The sequence below is a fragment of the Limulus polyphemus genome, unplaced genomic scaffold (genome assembly GCF_000517525.1).
Source record: "Limulus polyphemus unplaced genomic scaffold, Limulus_polyphemus-2.1.2 Scaffold1599, whole genome shotgun sequence".
Taxonomy (NCBI): Eukaryota; Metazoa; Arthropoda; class Merostomata; order Xiphosura; family Limulidae; genus Limulus; species Limulus polyphemus.
Window position 1 is genome coordinate 152,785 of NW_013667209.1, and position 16,060 is coordinate 168,844.

At 34.3% G+C, this 16,060-nt stretch overlaps 1 protein-coding gene across 2 annotated transcripts in view; it reads left to right on the top strand.

The window, feature by feature from the left end:
- The window catches only part of LOC106464253 (neurexin-1-like), a 178,019-nt gene that overhangs the window by 149,996 nt on the left and 11,963 nt on the right, over positions 1-16,060 (top strand). The window contains exons 13-17 of one of the 2 annotated variants that reach the window (XM_022391965.1): positions 5,854-5,973; positions 7,556-7,734; positions 8,856-9,027; positions 9,987-10,234; positions 13,405-13,510. In XM_022391965.1, the coding sequence (XP_022247673.1) occupies positions 5,854-5,973; positions 7,556-7,734; positions 8,856-9,027; positions 9,987-10,234; positions 13,405-13,510 (825 nt within the window). The remainder of the gene's footprint in view (positions 1-5,853; positions 5,974-7,555; positions 7,735-8,855; positions 9,028-9,986; positions 10,235-13,404; positions 13,511-16,060) is intronic. The other variant, XM_022391966.1, reaches the window with a different exon arrangement.

The window sequence follows — 16,060 nt, forward strand, 5'->3', positions numbered from 1 at the left end:
AGGGCTTACCCAATATAAAGGTAAGAGAGTAGGGCTTACCCAATGTAAAGGTAAGAGAGTAGGGCTTACCCAATGTAAAGGTAAGGGAGTAGGGCTTACCCAATGTAAAGGTAAGGGAGTAGGGCTTACCCAATGTAAAGGTAAGGGAGTAGGGTTTACCCAATGTAAAGGTAAGGGAGTAGGGCTACCTCCAGTTTCTCACCTTTTCGCATTCTTCACTGATTTATAGAAATCTAAAAGCCATATCAAAAGTTTGTGGTAATTGTGCTCAATTTCTGGCACCAAGAACAATGCTGCACGCTCCTCACTTTTGCAAAACATTTCGTGTGAAGCTTTAAATTCTTGAGATCTCTTTCCTCCGTCTCAATAGGAGAACTACCTCAAATTTAATAGTTTAGAAAGCAAGCACCAAAAATTATAAGATTATCATAGATCTAAGGTCTGAACTTAAAGTTATCAAAAGACTACTTTTTGTGTAATGTTTATTATTTTTGTTTTCTTATACAAATAGAAGAAAAAACAATTAAATAAGTAACGTGTAGCTTTACCTACAATATTCATATGAAAAATATATATAAACTTCACTAGGTTTCATTCGCTTGTTTGTAATTAACAACAAAGCTACGCAATGGGCCATCTGTTGTGTGCCCACTACAGGTATCGAAACCCGGTTTTTAGAGTTATAAGTTTGCAGACTTACCGCTGTGCCAGTGGGGGAGCGACTAAGTTTCGGTACTAAAAGAACATAAATAAAAATACAAATAGTTTAGATTTTTCAAATCTGAATATTTACACTAATAATTCGGATAAACGACAATAAAGGATAAATTAACACGTTTAAGTATAAACTATTCTGCTTTATTTTGTGCAACGTTTCGGGCATATTCCCTTCGTCAGGCAGTAAATAACATGTTACACTGAAACTAGGCTAGCAAGGAAAAGAGTGGCACGAGGCACAAAATTATTTGCTACTATTAAGTGTTTTGGGCTTTAGAATGTAGATTTTAAGCACATGAAAACAAGTCTTTGGAAAAAATAAATATCAAAGTAGGTGTAATATACCTGTTGAAGTGGAAAGTGTTTCGAATTTGAAGGATATAAACGTATAAAGCTTATGAATCACCTTTAGCTAGGATATTAAATACCGATCATATATACCATTTCAAATGTATTAAATAATGACTTGGTTCACTCCTACCTGGTTGGTGTACATCATCAGCAGAACCACTAGCGCCATCTTCTCCACGGTTGTTCTCCTTATCACTTGATTTATACTGATGACGGTCTTTCCTACAATACTTTGGAAGGTGTAGTCCAATATCTGCAGTATGAGCTCTATTACCTACAGATTAAATAATAATAATGTCTGAAAAAAAATAATGATAATAAGACAAGTTTCAAAATGTAATATCATGACGATTCAGTGAATGACTGATATATATTTACATCAATTTTTTGGGGATTTTAATGGAAACAAAACGTTTTTTAATCATAATACAAATCTTTTTATAAAACTTTATAGTTATAAAAATCTAACTTTTTAGCTATACAGTATAATAATTCACAGCTCTTACGTACATAGCTCGATGTCATGATTTTAGATTTCAGAATTATTTCAAAAATATAAACCAACTAATTAAAGGAAATATAACAGAATATTTTCCTGATAATCCAGCAGTGACAACAGGTACGTACAGATAGATATCAAAGTAAACTGTAAAAGTATATTTTTTCCTGACAATCCAGCAGTGACAACAGGTATGTACAGATAAATAAAGTAAACTGTAAAAGGATAATTTTTCCTGACAATCCAGCAGTGACAACAGGTACGTACAGATAAATATCAAAGTAAACTGTAAAAGGATAATTTTTCCTGATAATCCAGCAGTGACAACAGGTACGTACAGATAGATATCAAAGTAAACTGTAAAAGGATAATTTTTCCTGATAATCCAGCAGTGACAACAGGTACGTACAGATAGATATCAAATTAAACTGTAAAAGGATTTATCTGTACGTACCTGTTGTCACTGCTGGATTGTCAGAAAAAATTATATCAAAGCGAACTAACTTTACTGAAACCTATCTATCTAAACTTTTTATCTTTTGATTAATGTTTTTTGGCCACTCAAACACTTATGAAATACAGCCAAAATTTAACTGGTGTGATAGTTGTCATTTTTAAGTAAGTAGAAATAAGTATGGTTACATTCGAAAGTTCCTCACACAGTCGTTTAAATAAAACATTGTTTTTTCATGATTGATTCTATCTGTAAATCTTTAGATCTCTTTTCATTAAGGCAGTTCATAGATAAGTCACACCACTGGGATGGTAACTGGATCACCTCAAAAGCTGGTAATGAAAGCATTAAACCTGAAGCAGTTGATTATTTGTTAATAAATGACAGCCTTCGATAGCGTCACTGTTAAACAGCAAAAACCACTACAACTTTTCGTCACAATCTTCTTACAGGCCACGTGCATATAAAAGAAGGAGTGTATGATTCCTGTCAATTATAAGTAAAAACAGACATAACTAGAGGGTTTTTGATGAACGAATATATACGCGCTTATAACAAATAAATACTCCAAAGTTTACAGACTAAACATCATATGGAAGATAGATTTTTAATATTATTACAGAGAATTCTTATAATTCTCAACGTATACATTTTCTTAAGACAAATTATAGAGCAAAATATTACACTCATTTTATCACATAATACTACAGAGTTACAAATGGACGAACGTCAGGATTTCCTCCATTAGATAACATGCAACAGTAAGTCTCTAGCTTTAATATTCAACGATAGATATGTCACGAAACGTATTTGTTATTTTAAAAAAACATTTTTTTTTTTACTTAACTATAGATCAGTTTTACGTAATAGTGCAAATTGGCCAATGCTCTTTTACTTCCGAATATTAACCTTTGTCCCAAACAGTCATATTATTGGTAAAATACACATGAAGCCAGACACGAAATTAATTAGGATCCCAATATTGCATAGTTCTTTGAGTATCTGGTTTACGATCCATGCCAAGCAGGGTTTTACAGCTGGAGGCGAAAATCCTATAGTACACTCAAAGGTGTGTGTACTTGTTAGATAAGGAAACGCACACATACCTGATATGTACAGATAGAATACGATTAAAAACACAAGAAAGTATCGAGGGACAACAAACAAACAATACAAAATTTTCTCCTTGTTCTTTTCTTTAGAACAGACATACCAACTGACCCAACTTTCCAGACTGGGTCTGGCAAGAGCAGACAAAGATATTTTATATTGTGTTCTCATTTTACGGTTAATTTTGTAATAAAAGTTAATCCTAACCTATTTTTTTATTGAAAGTTCGGATTAATAACTATTCAATGGTATAATGGTATAAATATTAATATTTAGTATTGTATGTTTCAACTTGAGCAGTAACCCTAATTTAGAACTGCTGACGTGAGGGTGTAAAGTCTCTCGTCTGAAGCTGTCACATATATGGCAACTCTTTACCAAAGAACACGACTGATTATTGCACTTACAACGTACCTACCGCTAGTCTTTGGGACACGCCTTGTGCAACAAGTCATTTCTCTTATTGCATGACATAATGTGCTCAACACACATAATGACATTTTATACATACAAAAGTATTGATATGGTCATTTCCAAGAAAACTGTTAAAGAAAGATCATTAGAATTTTTAGGCCTGATAAATATGACTTTTCACAATAGTTATGATGAAACTTTTCGGAATTATAATTTCATGTGAATAAATAATGGAACTGAATTAAAAGTAGTGAAACAAGATAAAGAAATTGAAAGAGGTGAGTAATTTTAAAATTTGGAAGATTTAGAGTTCTTGTACACCCTCTGAACTCTGTAATAAACGTGGAAATTTTAGAGAGGAATTACAATAACGAGGCATAAAATTTACAGAGGAATTAATCACGTAAACATGTAGATACGAATATGTTACATATGGATGCTCTCATTAATTCTGATATGTCGAGCTGATCCTATTTGTCTTTGGGTTCCAATGTTTCTTGTATTCTAATGCCTGTCTACTTTAATCATTAGCTGAGTACTTATAGAACACCCTCTGGAAATCATTTGAATTAAACTGATGTTGAGGCTCAGCCACGTGCACTAAGAATGGTCACAGATGAAGATGTTATGGAAGAAAGTAGTGTGATTTGTGTGTTTCTAAACCTAACGCTACCTTCTTCTATGACCTTTTCATGTGCAGTTTATTTAAACTTTCGTTAAAAATCCTTTTCCTCATATGTTTATCCCCATTCACAATAGAGTGTATGTGGCCTCCAGTGACAACGGTTTATTTATTTACATAATGTAATTATTAAGTTAGTTTGAAAGATAGAAACAATCTTCTGAAAGCGTAGCAGCATTGTATAAAAACTAACTTAGAAAATATAAATGACAGCTACTTCTAAGGGAAGAAACTTGAACCTTTGTGATTGTTTCTTCTACATCAAGTTTGTAAAGTAATCTTCATATACCAATAAAGCAGAAACACTGTAACTAAGTATCAGCCTTCTGTCATTTACGGAATTTATGTAAATTATCATAATATAAGTCGTTTTTAGAGATGTAAAATGCATAAAACTTATAAATATTATTAGTAAGCAAATAATGTTTTTCTTCCAATCAGTTTGATTCATAACACATTTAACAGCATAAAAGTTGTTTTCAAAAACTATTATTTAGATCAAATTATTATTTCGTTTACCACAATGAAGTAACTTATGTACGTTTTTTGCTTTAGTTTAGTTAGGGCTAAACTTTACCGTTCTTAATACTATCAATAAATAAACTTATAATATTATTCTAAGACTCAACGCTAGACCTTTTTAAAAACTTTGATAAGCTTTTCATTTGTTGTTGTAAAAAATGTCTACTAAAGTATATTTACATCCATCCGCCTTTTGTTTACATCCGATCCGTTGAAATGAAGTGCGCAGGCATGCGCATTTAGATAGCAAGATGCGTGCGCATTTTCAGGCCAGACAAAAACTGAGTATTATTGTAATAGATTAGTTGACCTTTTGTGTTTTTATTTTGTCAGTTTAATAAAATCATGATAATATTGTGGTGGCAAACGCAGTCTGAAAGCATGTCTGACGTGCTTGATTTTTGTGGTAACTACAAATCAAGTTAAACCTATATCTATGCTGTTTATTCAACACGATTACCATCTACTTTCGACTTTATGAAATTAGTGAATTAGCACTGTTATTAGTTTTTTAGTGTTATCTTTAAAAATTCCATGGTATTTGTATTTCCCTGGATGTTTAGAAATATATGAGTTATAAGTTAGTTCAAAACAGTGTATAGTGAATTTTTTCGATAACGAATTTCATCCTACAGTTATAGATTTTATGAGACACTGTATAAAAAAAAACAAAAACGAATTCATGTTTTAACTTGAACTATGAGATACTCCCCAGATACAAACTAAAATTTCAACGTAAAGTTTTAGAGATTCTGTAGTCAGAGCTATAATTTCACTAGGAAATGACAACTTTAGTATAAGGATAAAAAGTTTCAATTAAATAAAGGCGTACTTTAATCTGGTGAAGAGCTCCAGTTTTCTTTTTAAATGCAATCACTAAATGGTTATATAGTATTAACTCTAACGGTTACTATTATGACTGTGTAATACACACCAGTACGTCATCTCGTTGTTGTTGTTGTTTTTTAAAATAGAATTTCAAACAAGCGCAAATGTAACTTCACAATTAGCGGTCTACGGAAGCACTTTATCCACGTGGCGCGAAAACACGCCCATCTTGTTCTCACGTACGAGTAATTAATGAAATAATCTATATATTTTCAGGGGCCGATACCAAATGTAGCAACAGTGCATGTGCCAACAAAGGAGTATGTGTTCAGTTATGGAATGGCTATACATGTGATTGTGACATGACGTCATTCACTGGCCCCACCTGTTCAGATGGTAAGATAACTTAGTGTATCATTTATGAATGTTAACTTCAAGCTCGTTCCCCTACCATTTTGTACCAAGTATACAACTGTACGATTACAGATTGTCAGTACTTAATCAGATCTACACCTCCGTATACGTCATACATAGAGCATTTTTAAACTCCATGTAATTTGTCTCCAAGAGTTTGTACGATTTTATACACAACTATTCAAACATGTCAACTCTATCAGACAGACTCCTGGATAACTCGCTTTAATATTATAAGAAAAATATTAATAAACATTAACTGATGAGCAAACTAGAGAGTTACATAATACATGATGAACCAAGACCTAAGTACCTCTCCCCTCTAAACATCATAAATAAGAATCTTACAGGTCAAACAGTAATAGGCTAATTGAATCCTAGACACAAACGAAGGTATATTTTAAAGGGATTTGTATGTAAAAATAGGATTATGTATATATATATATATATATGATTGCTAAGTGGAACTGTATTGTAAGCACGGACTAATAGTGCGATCATACATAAGTGAAGCTAGTGAAAATATACGAGTTAATATTACCCCATGACTTGGACATGGCACGAAAAGGGTATGTTAATTAAAACTGCGGACAATGGACAAAATTTAGCATACTATGAGTAATGTAACAACGTAACATTACTCACAGTATGTTAGTAATGTAACAACGTAACATGAGTTATTACCTAGGATTCAGTAACAGTGCAAACAAAATAACAAATTCCAGAGAGGGAGGAAGAGGTTTACGCAGAATCTGACCATCCCTGATCCAAAAAATGGACCGAATCCCGAAGAAGAGGAGGAGAAGGGTTTGTTTGACGTTAAGCACAAAGCTACACAATGGGCTATCTGTGCTCTGCCCACCACGGATATCGAAACCCGGTTTCTAGGGTTGTAAGTCCGTAGACATACCGCTGTGCTAATGGGGGGCGAAGAGAAGGGTTTGTACATCTGCCCGTTCATCGTAACTCTAGACAACTCAAACTTTCGTACGTGGCTACTCTATTTATATACCCTACAACTTTAAATTAGATCTGTAAGAAAATATGAAGAATCGTCCTGCAATATGAGTATAACAATATGGGCTTGCAGTTGAATAATGCATAATATTTAATGGTAATAAACACGACCGGAATTATTCTTGCAATAATCTAATATGTTATAAAAAATGACAAATATCACTATATGTCAAGGTAAAAACTGTTAAATATATTATTTTTATATTAAAATAAAGACTCATTAAAAGTTCTGAGCGAACCGACTAATTGAGAAAAATATAGATCTGTGTAGACAACAACAACATAATAATAATAATAGACATGTTGACATCTGTGCAAATTTCCAAAAAATAAATAAAAGTATGTAAATTTAGTTGTTAAATGTAAAACTGTATTTTTAAAAAAAATACACGAACTTGTGTGTAATGAAATTACATTTTTATGATTTAATATGTCTCAATAAGTTTCTATGGAAACCGACGTATGTATTCACTTATTTAGTGTTAAACCAAACTTTACATACATTGTCGTGGTGGCTATTTAGTGCCTTTTTGTTTGTTTTTTCCAGAGAGTATAGGCTACAAGTTCGGTAGCGGCTCCGGAATTATCACCTTCAATCACTCCCCTAACAGAAGTCCAGACACTAAAACAGATCTCTTGGCACTTGGGTTCATCACAGTCAGCGATAATGCTATTTTAGTTCGAATTGATAGTGGCACTAGTAACGACTACTTACAAGTTGAAATCGTAGGTTTTAAACTGTTGAGTTTTAAACATTTTATCTCTACTGACTGATTTTTCTTTTTGTTAGACATCCATTAATAATTTCAGGAGAATGATAACTAAATATACAGATAGATACGAGCATTTATTCTTTTAGCTCCTTTTTTTTTACTGTGGTAACTTACTTAATTTTTTACTGTTGCGTGGTAACTCAATTGTTTCTTTTCTGTATGACTCTCTTGTAGTAATTTACATACCTAACTATAGGACCTCATTACAACGTCTTTATTAGTATAATCGAAGTACAGTATACGGGTAAGTAGTTAATATAATCGACGTACAGTATACGGGCAAGTAGTTAGTATAATCGACGTACAGTATACAGGTAAGTAGTTGATATAATCAACGTACTGTGTACGGGTAAGTAGTTAGTATAATCGACGTACAGTATACGGGTAAGTAGGTAATATAATTGACGTACAATGTACGGGTAAGTAGTTAGTATAATAGACGTACAGTCTACAGGTAAGTAGTTAGTATAATCGACGTACAGTATACGGGTAAGTAGTTGATATAATCAACGTACTGTGTACGGGTAAGTAGTTAGTATAATCGACGTACAGTATACGGGTAAGTAGGTAATATAATTGACGTACAATGTACGGGTAAGTAGTTAGTATAATAGACGTACAGTCTACAGGTAAGTAGTTAGTATAATCAAGGTACAGTGTACGGGTAAGTAGTATTGTAATTGACCCTAAATGCTACTGCTTAGTGCTTTCTCACAGTTTGACTCAAATCGTTTTTGTTTTTTTGTTTTTTGTTGTTGTTATTTCTTTTGAGCCCAAAGTAACATGGTGGGCTATCTGCGCTGTGTCTGCAAAGGGAAACGAACCCAGAACTCTAGTGTTATAAGACGTTGATCTTTCTTTCAATGAATGGACAAAAGGTAAACCATTAGAATGGAATTCAAATACCTATCGCTTTCATCAGTACAATTCCGGCAACTTCTAGTTTTTCAATATACCCACACATACATACAAATGTAAATGCTTACTTTTTTTTTATCTATTCACAAAATCCTTTTACGTACATTAGCTAAATGTGTCCGTAAATTTCGTCTGAAAGCTTGATTATTTTAACAGATGGAAGGAAATATCTTTGTTGTGTATAATCTCGGCACCTTGGATCATCCGATTGGGGAACTGAGTGCGAGAGTAGACGACGGGCAATACCACCTGATACGATTTACTCGCTCTGGGCCAAACTCCACAATTCAACTAGACGATCATAACGTTGTCACGAAGTATCCAAACGGTGAGCAAAATCCACATTTGTGTGTGTGTTACATTAATGCGTCATTCATATGTGATTTTAAATATTCTGTATAGTTTTCAAACAAATCAGCACAAGCCCTTAAATTAACGTTTATTGAGTTGAAGTGGGGGGAAAAGTACAGTTAAAAGCAAATCCAGCTTTCATTCTTAATTGGATTTGATATCAATTTTCTTTATTCAAAACTATTAAGCTTTGCGTTGGATTTTATAATTTTGTACAATCAGGATCATATTCCGTGATGGAGATAAAATGATGAATTATGATTTCCGCGCCTTTCCTTCTAGTTTTCCCTTGTGAGAAACAAACATATTACTCTTTTTTTTTTCTTTTCGTATATGAAACTCGATAGCAAACATAAAATGACATTGAGTTTATCCTGCAAATCGTTACGTTGAAATGAGAAGAGACTGAATAAAAAATAAGACGTTTATATTGTAACATTTCATTTTCTTCACCACACCTTTCTGTCAAAGTAACATACTTCTGTGTAAACCTTTGGGTATTATTTACGGGAAGATTCAAAGAAGGCCCTTTGAAAATCATCAGTTATATATATATATATATATATATATGTAAGGAAGGTGGTCGTTATGAAACGCTGTAGTGTTCCTATATCGCATATCTTGTGAATTTAATACTAGCAAACTTAACTATATGTTCATTTGATTTTTATATCAGATTCATGTAATTTCTTGTTTTCCTGTTTGTGGTGATGATTTTTGTATTTCAAGAGGTTATCTTTTATTGTTTTGCAGACGTAAATTTCCTGAACACACACTTATTACGTTCAAATATCACCTTTTTCTCCAGGGTCTACCCTACATGTTCGTAAACAAAAACATATAATGTAGAAACATAGAACGTATCGTAACAGTCATTGTACTCTGAGACAGTACCCTCCAACAGGTATTAACATATCAAAATGAACTAATTTTCAGGAAAACAGCTTACAATTTTTAACAGCCATTCAAAAATTCAAATTGGCGGTAAAAAGGTCGAGATGAGTGGACGCATAGAGAAACCGTTCCATGGAATAATCGCCGGGCTGGTGTTTAATGGAGACAGACTACTAGACATGGCTTCTGAAGGTGATCCTAGAGTCACCGTGAAGGGTGACGTCGAATTACTCGTAACTATTCCGTACGATTTCGATCAGATCCGGACCTTAAGTTCACAGATGCATCAGGTAAGAAGACGCTACTTAGGTCAACAAACTAGTAAACTTTTAATTGGCTAGTAGATATTCAAAGATGTAACTAGACTACGTTGTAGAACTTGTGTTAATTAATTAAAGAGATATTTACGTAACTAAGCTACTTACTTGTTTTGATGAACTAGCAGATAAAAACATAACTTAACTACCCATATACTCGCATCCATGACGAAGACAAACCTGTACATCATTTTTTTTTTCGCCGATTGTAAAGGAGAATCTGTACTTGATGCTTTAACTCTTGACAAAGACAATCCTATATATCGCGTTTGTGCAAATAACAAAGAGAAACGTGTACATCCTGCTTGAACTTGAAACAAAGAGAACCAGTACTTGATGTTTCTAACCCATATCAAACAATATGTACTTCAACCTAGTATCCGTGACAAAGAAGAACCAACATCATACACGTGCCCATAATAAGAACAAACCTGTACCTCACGTGACAACGAAGTACCCTTATTTGGTAATAAAAAAATAACTTATAGTTGATGCTTCCACCCATGACAAATAGGAACCCGAATTCCACGCTTGAACCCATGACAAAGTCAAACTTATACAACACGTTTGTACTTGCGACAACAACAATATGTATTAATTAATGCTTCTGTACCTTTGACAGCGCTAGTAACTGTAAAGCCCCCTCCCCCCAGTGACACAGCGGTATATCTGCGGACTTACAACGCTAGAAACTTGGTTTCGATACCCGTGGTGGGCAGAGCACAGATAGTCCATTGTGTAATTTTGTGCTTAACTTCAAACAAAGTAACTATAAGAAGAAACAACTTTAATTAATGCTTCTACCCCGCCAAACAAGAACCTTTACTTGTTATTTGTATCCCTGACAAACAACCTGTGTTAGTTGTTTGTACCCATGAATAGAAATAATCTATACCCGTTAGTTGTACCGCTGACAATAATACTTATTTTATACTACAGTTTGAAACACCAAGTACGGATCACTGTGCTCGTGGGACAGGATTAGCCTAATGGGAGTGTTATTTGAACGGAAATATCCGCCGAGTTATTAATCCTTACCATAATTCTGACTTGTAGAGAACTTGAATAAAATTTATGATAATTATAACTCACTTACTTAATCCAGTTCACACCATAACAGTCGCTGTTCATGAAAATTGATGATATAAACAGCACCTAGACCTCGTCGACACTGGAAATGGCAGATGTATTGTTGTTGACATATAGTTACATGTTCTTATTTGTTTTCACACATAAATTCTTGGAATACCTACCATATTTGTGCTTCGTTCGTCAAGTCTACTGTCAACGCAGGTGGCCGATGTAAATTTAAAAAACAAGGAAACCATACTATTTTGTGAGAAATGAGTAAAACACGTAAATTTAGTTATCCATAATGCCTGTTTCCCTCTTTTACTTGTTTTTCTGCCAGGCACCCCTTAAGTAAAACACGTAAATTTAGTTATCCATAATGCCTGTTTCCCTCTTTTACTTGTTTTTCTGCCAGGCACCCCTTAGAATAATTTCTAAAGGGGCTTGGTATGGCTTGGTGATTAGGGCGCTTGAATCAAAATCTGCGAATCGCAGGGTCGAGTCCTATCACCAAGCATGCTCGCACTTTCAGCCGTGGGGACGTTATAATATCGTGGCGAATCCCATTCTTCGTAGGTAAAAGAGTAGCCCAATAGTTGGTGGTGGATGGTGACGACTAGCCGCTTTTCCTTTAATTTATCACTTCCAGACGGTTAGCGCAGATAGCCCTCGAGTAGCTTTTACGCGCAATTCAACAACAACGACAAAAAAAAAACGCTGAAAGTTGAGAAATCACATTGTGAAAACGTCACGTTCCACATTCAAACATCAACTACGTAAGATATTTCACTAATACGATCAGGTGGAAGGAATTTCTAAATATGTAATCAGACTTATTTATGACAGATCACAGAAACTTTCAATGAACTACTGAAGGTGGTTAGGCCAGTTGAATTTTTATAATTAGGGCAACTTACTTTAGATTTGTTGGAACAATTTAGACTTGACAACAACTGTTCGAGAAAGAACGGATTTTATTGAAAACATGATAAAAAATCACGTATGAAAAATGGCATAAAAATGTGAAAAATAACACAGATGTCAGAAGAAAGTGTGTTTTTTCTTTATTATCTTATAATCAGGACAGAGTCCATTTCCTCTCCCTTGAGGGGAGGGGGGGTACTGTAGCTTCTGTAGGGGCCGTCATACAGTGATACGATTTTTTTAAGTTGACAATATGATTTTATATAAACCGCTAGGGAAAATGATTGGTTTGGTTTTTGAATTTCGCGCAAAGCTATCTGCGCTAGCCGTGCCTAATTTAGCAGTGCAAGACTAGAGAGAAGGCAACTAATCATCACCATCCACCGCCAACTCTTGGGCTACTCTTTTACCAACGAATAGTGGGATTCACCGTAACATTATAACACCCTCACGGCTGAAAGGGCGAGCATGTTTGGTGGGACGGGGATTCCAACCCGCGATCCTCAGATTGCGAGTCAAGCTACCTAACCACCTGGCCATTCTGGGCCTTACGGAAAATGAACTTGGGGGTGCAGTGCAAGGCCTACCCCAGCAATTCCACCAGCCTCGGCCCTAGTTATAATTGTTTTACACTAAAATTGTCTAGGTTTTGTAGAAGGCCCAAAGTGTCTCAAAATTTACTTAACGTGTTTTGACTCTTTGCACTATTTGATATTGATTTATCCCATCTACACGATTTTATCATGCTTGACTTGATAAGCTGTAATGCAACTCACGCTAACATGGCTGCTAGTGTTTTGAGTGCCCTAATAGTCACATTCTGAAATAAGTGGCTTTTTTAGTATAAGTATAGAAGAGATTCAACGATACATGTGTGTGAGAGTGTATTATATTTTGTTTGTTTGAGAACAAAACCACATTAGGCTATCTGCTGTGTCCACCGTGAGGAATTCAATCCCGGATTTTAGCGTTGTAAATCAGTAGACTTACCGCTGTCCCATTGTAGGGCAAAAAAATGTGTGTGTGTGTGTAAATATAATATTTTATACACACACAAACACTTTTAAAATATCTTTAAGAAACTTTAAATTCGGCACGCATCTGGACCCGCTACCATAAACTTATGTTTAGATTTCTGATCCCAACAGCCTTTGTCCAGATTTCCTCACAGCGGTGACGACCTTGTGTTTTCTGGAGCAGGATCTGGATGTTTTGACGACGAAGACAATTGTGGAGTCTTAGAGAGTGAGTCAGGTACTTCTTGTGTCTCATTATATTACCTTTTCTTCTTAATACCTTGATGCAACATGACTTGTTTTTTGTTTTTTAAGGTCATTAAGTTCAATATTTAGCTCTTGGATATTTTTCAACCTTAGGACGAGAACTAATTTTTTATTGCATAATTAAGTATGCTTTCTTTTAATTATGTCAATAATTATACACAATGTTTATATTTTTTATTTACTCATCAGTTCTAATCTGATTAAGTTTTTTTTATTTTGAGTTAATCTTCTAGGTTTTTTGTATGTTAACATAGGTTTTCATTCACTACTTATTTAACATTCGCTTGCACATTCACGTAGGTTTTGCATCTTTTCGGAATGTCTTTAATTTCTATCGATTAGGTTACGACTTATACTTAACCTCAGGACTGCATCTGATACTTTAAAGTTGATTCTTCTTAGTTTTAGTTTACGTTTATCAGCAAGTTTTGCGCCTTAAATTATGAATTATGTTTAACCTCAGGACTGCATCTGCAAATGCTAGGGTTTGCTTAAAGCCCTGATTCGTTTTATCAGGGCTTTAGCTCCAGATCTAATGTGGGTTTGTCCCAAGTATGGCATTTGCTTTGTGCTTTTCTACGTCTATATTTGCTGGTATTTCGCCGAAATGTATGACAGAAAGAGTTAGTTTTACTGAAAATAAAGAACACACATAAAAGACAGAATTTTAACATGCCCTGAATTAACAAAACAAAAAGAGAACTATTGTTGTTCAGTTTTAACGTTAGTAGGATAGATAAGAGGAACAACCATGTATTTTCTGAAAAGTGGGAAACGTGTTATGATAACACAGGCTTTCGATGGTTTTATTGTCTTGACATTTTTACATGTTCTATAGTAATTCCTGTACTCTGAATCCGAAAATGATATCAATTTTTCTCCATCACGTACAGATTTTTCACAAAATGTCATAAAGCAATATATAAAAGAAAGACTACAACACGTAGTTTTGAGATTAATAGACGTAGATTTCTCAAAAATATCAGGATGAATGAAGATGCATATTTGTTTGACATCAGTGTTCTTCCCTTTGCTTCAGTTTGTTTGTATTTTCGTTAACAAACATAATAAAAAATTAGTGTTAATTTATGTCTTTATGGAATATAGGCCGTACTTAATAAAGGCTTAACTCCACTTGTCTTAGGCCTAACATTACTTCTAGATTTCGGTGTTTGCGATTATAATTATTTTGTATTCTTCTAAAAATCCTGTATTTAAAGAAGTGCTGCTGTAATAAAGATTAAATATGTACTTAATAAAGGCTTAACTAATGTTAGGCCTAAGACAAGTGGACTTCTAGATTTCGGTGTCTGCGATTATAATTGTTTTGTATTCTTCTAGAAATCCTGTATTTAAAGAAATGCTGCTGTAATAAAGATTAAATATACTAGTTTGACCACAAATATTTTGCGTGTGTCTGCTAGTATAAATTACCACGAAACATGTTCGTCACGTGGTCATACTGAAACTGACAAGCACATTTGTTTGTTTAGTTTTTTTTTTTACACAAAGGGCTATTAGCACAAGGTAGTCCATAAATTTAAATTGATAGACTAGAGGAAAGACAGCTAATCAAAAGCACTCACCGCTAACTCTTGGGTGTTTGAATTATGAGATTTCACTAACGCAGTTAAACTAAATAGAAATATATATGTATATAATATTTCCTGAAATTTGTATCGAACCTCCAGGAGCAGAATAGATCCTACTTGATAATTACCATAAAGACTTTGGTGGGCTGTATAACGTTTGGCTGTTAGTAGTTAATCACAAAGCTAGAGTGGGTTATCTATGCTGTGCCCACCACGGGTATCGAAGAAACCCGGTATTTAGCGTCATAAATCTTCGGACTTCGTTGAGCCACTGGGGGGGGGGGGATTGGTTGATGCTAAGAACAAAGCTACACAATAGGATGTATGTACTCTGCCCGCCACGGGTATCGAAACCCGATTTTTAGCAAATCACCGCTGAGCAACATGGGGGACTGAGAGGACAAGTAAAACATATAATGCAGGTAATATTCTAAAATTTTCACCTATTGTTGTTCCTTAGGGGGTCAGCTACAAGTTTACGAACATGTAACGCTAAGATCGGGGTTCGATTCTCTGTGGGAGACAGAGCGCAGATAGGCCATCGTGTAGCTTTGCGCTAAACCAAACATCTAATCGTTACTTAGCAACGACAACAACAATAAAAATTATAAAATTAATTTATAAAATGCACGACAGGTTTTACGAAAATGTTAAACTTTCAAACTTCAGAAGTGTAGCTACTTTATTTCAATATCACATTAATAATGGTAATTGTATAGTTGACAAGAGATTTCTAAAGTGTTTCTATCCTTTATGTTTACAAATTTATTAGCCACGAGCTCTAACAATTATTAGAACTTTCAAAATATCTGTATAAATTCCGATAAATGTATAAGACAAAAAAAATAAAAAATAAATTGGCAAGCAACTGATTCACATAACGTCAAGTGCCCGGCATGGCCAGGTGGATAAGGCGCTCGACTCCCAAT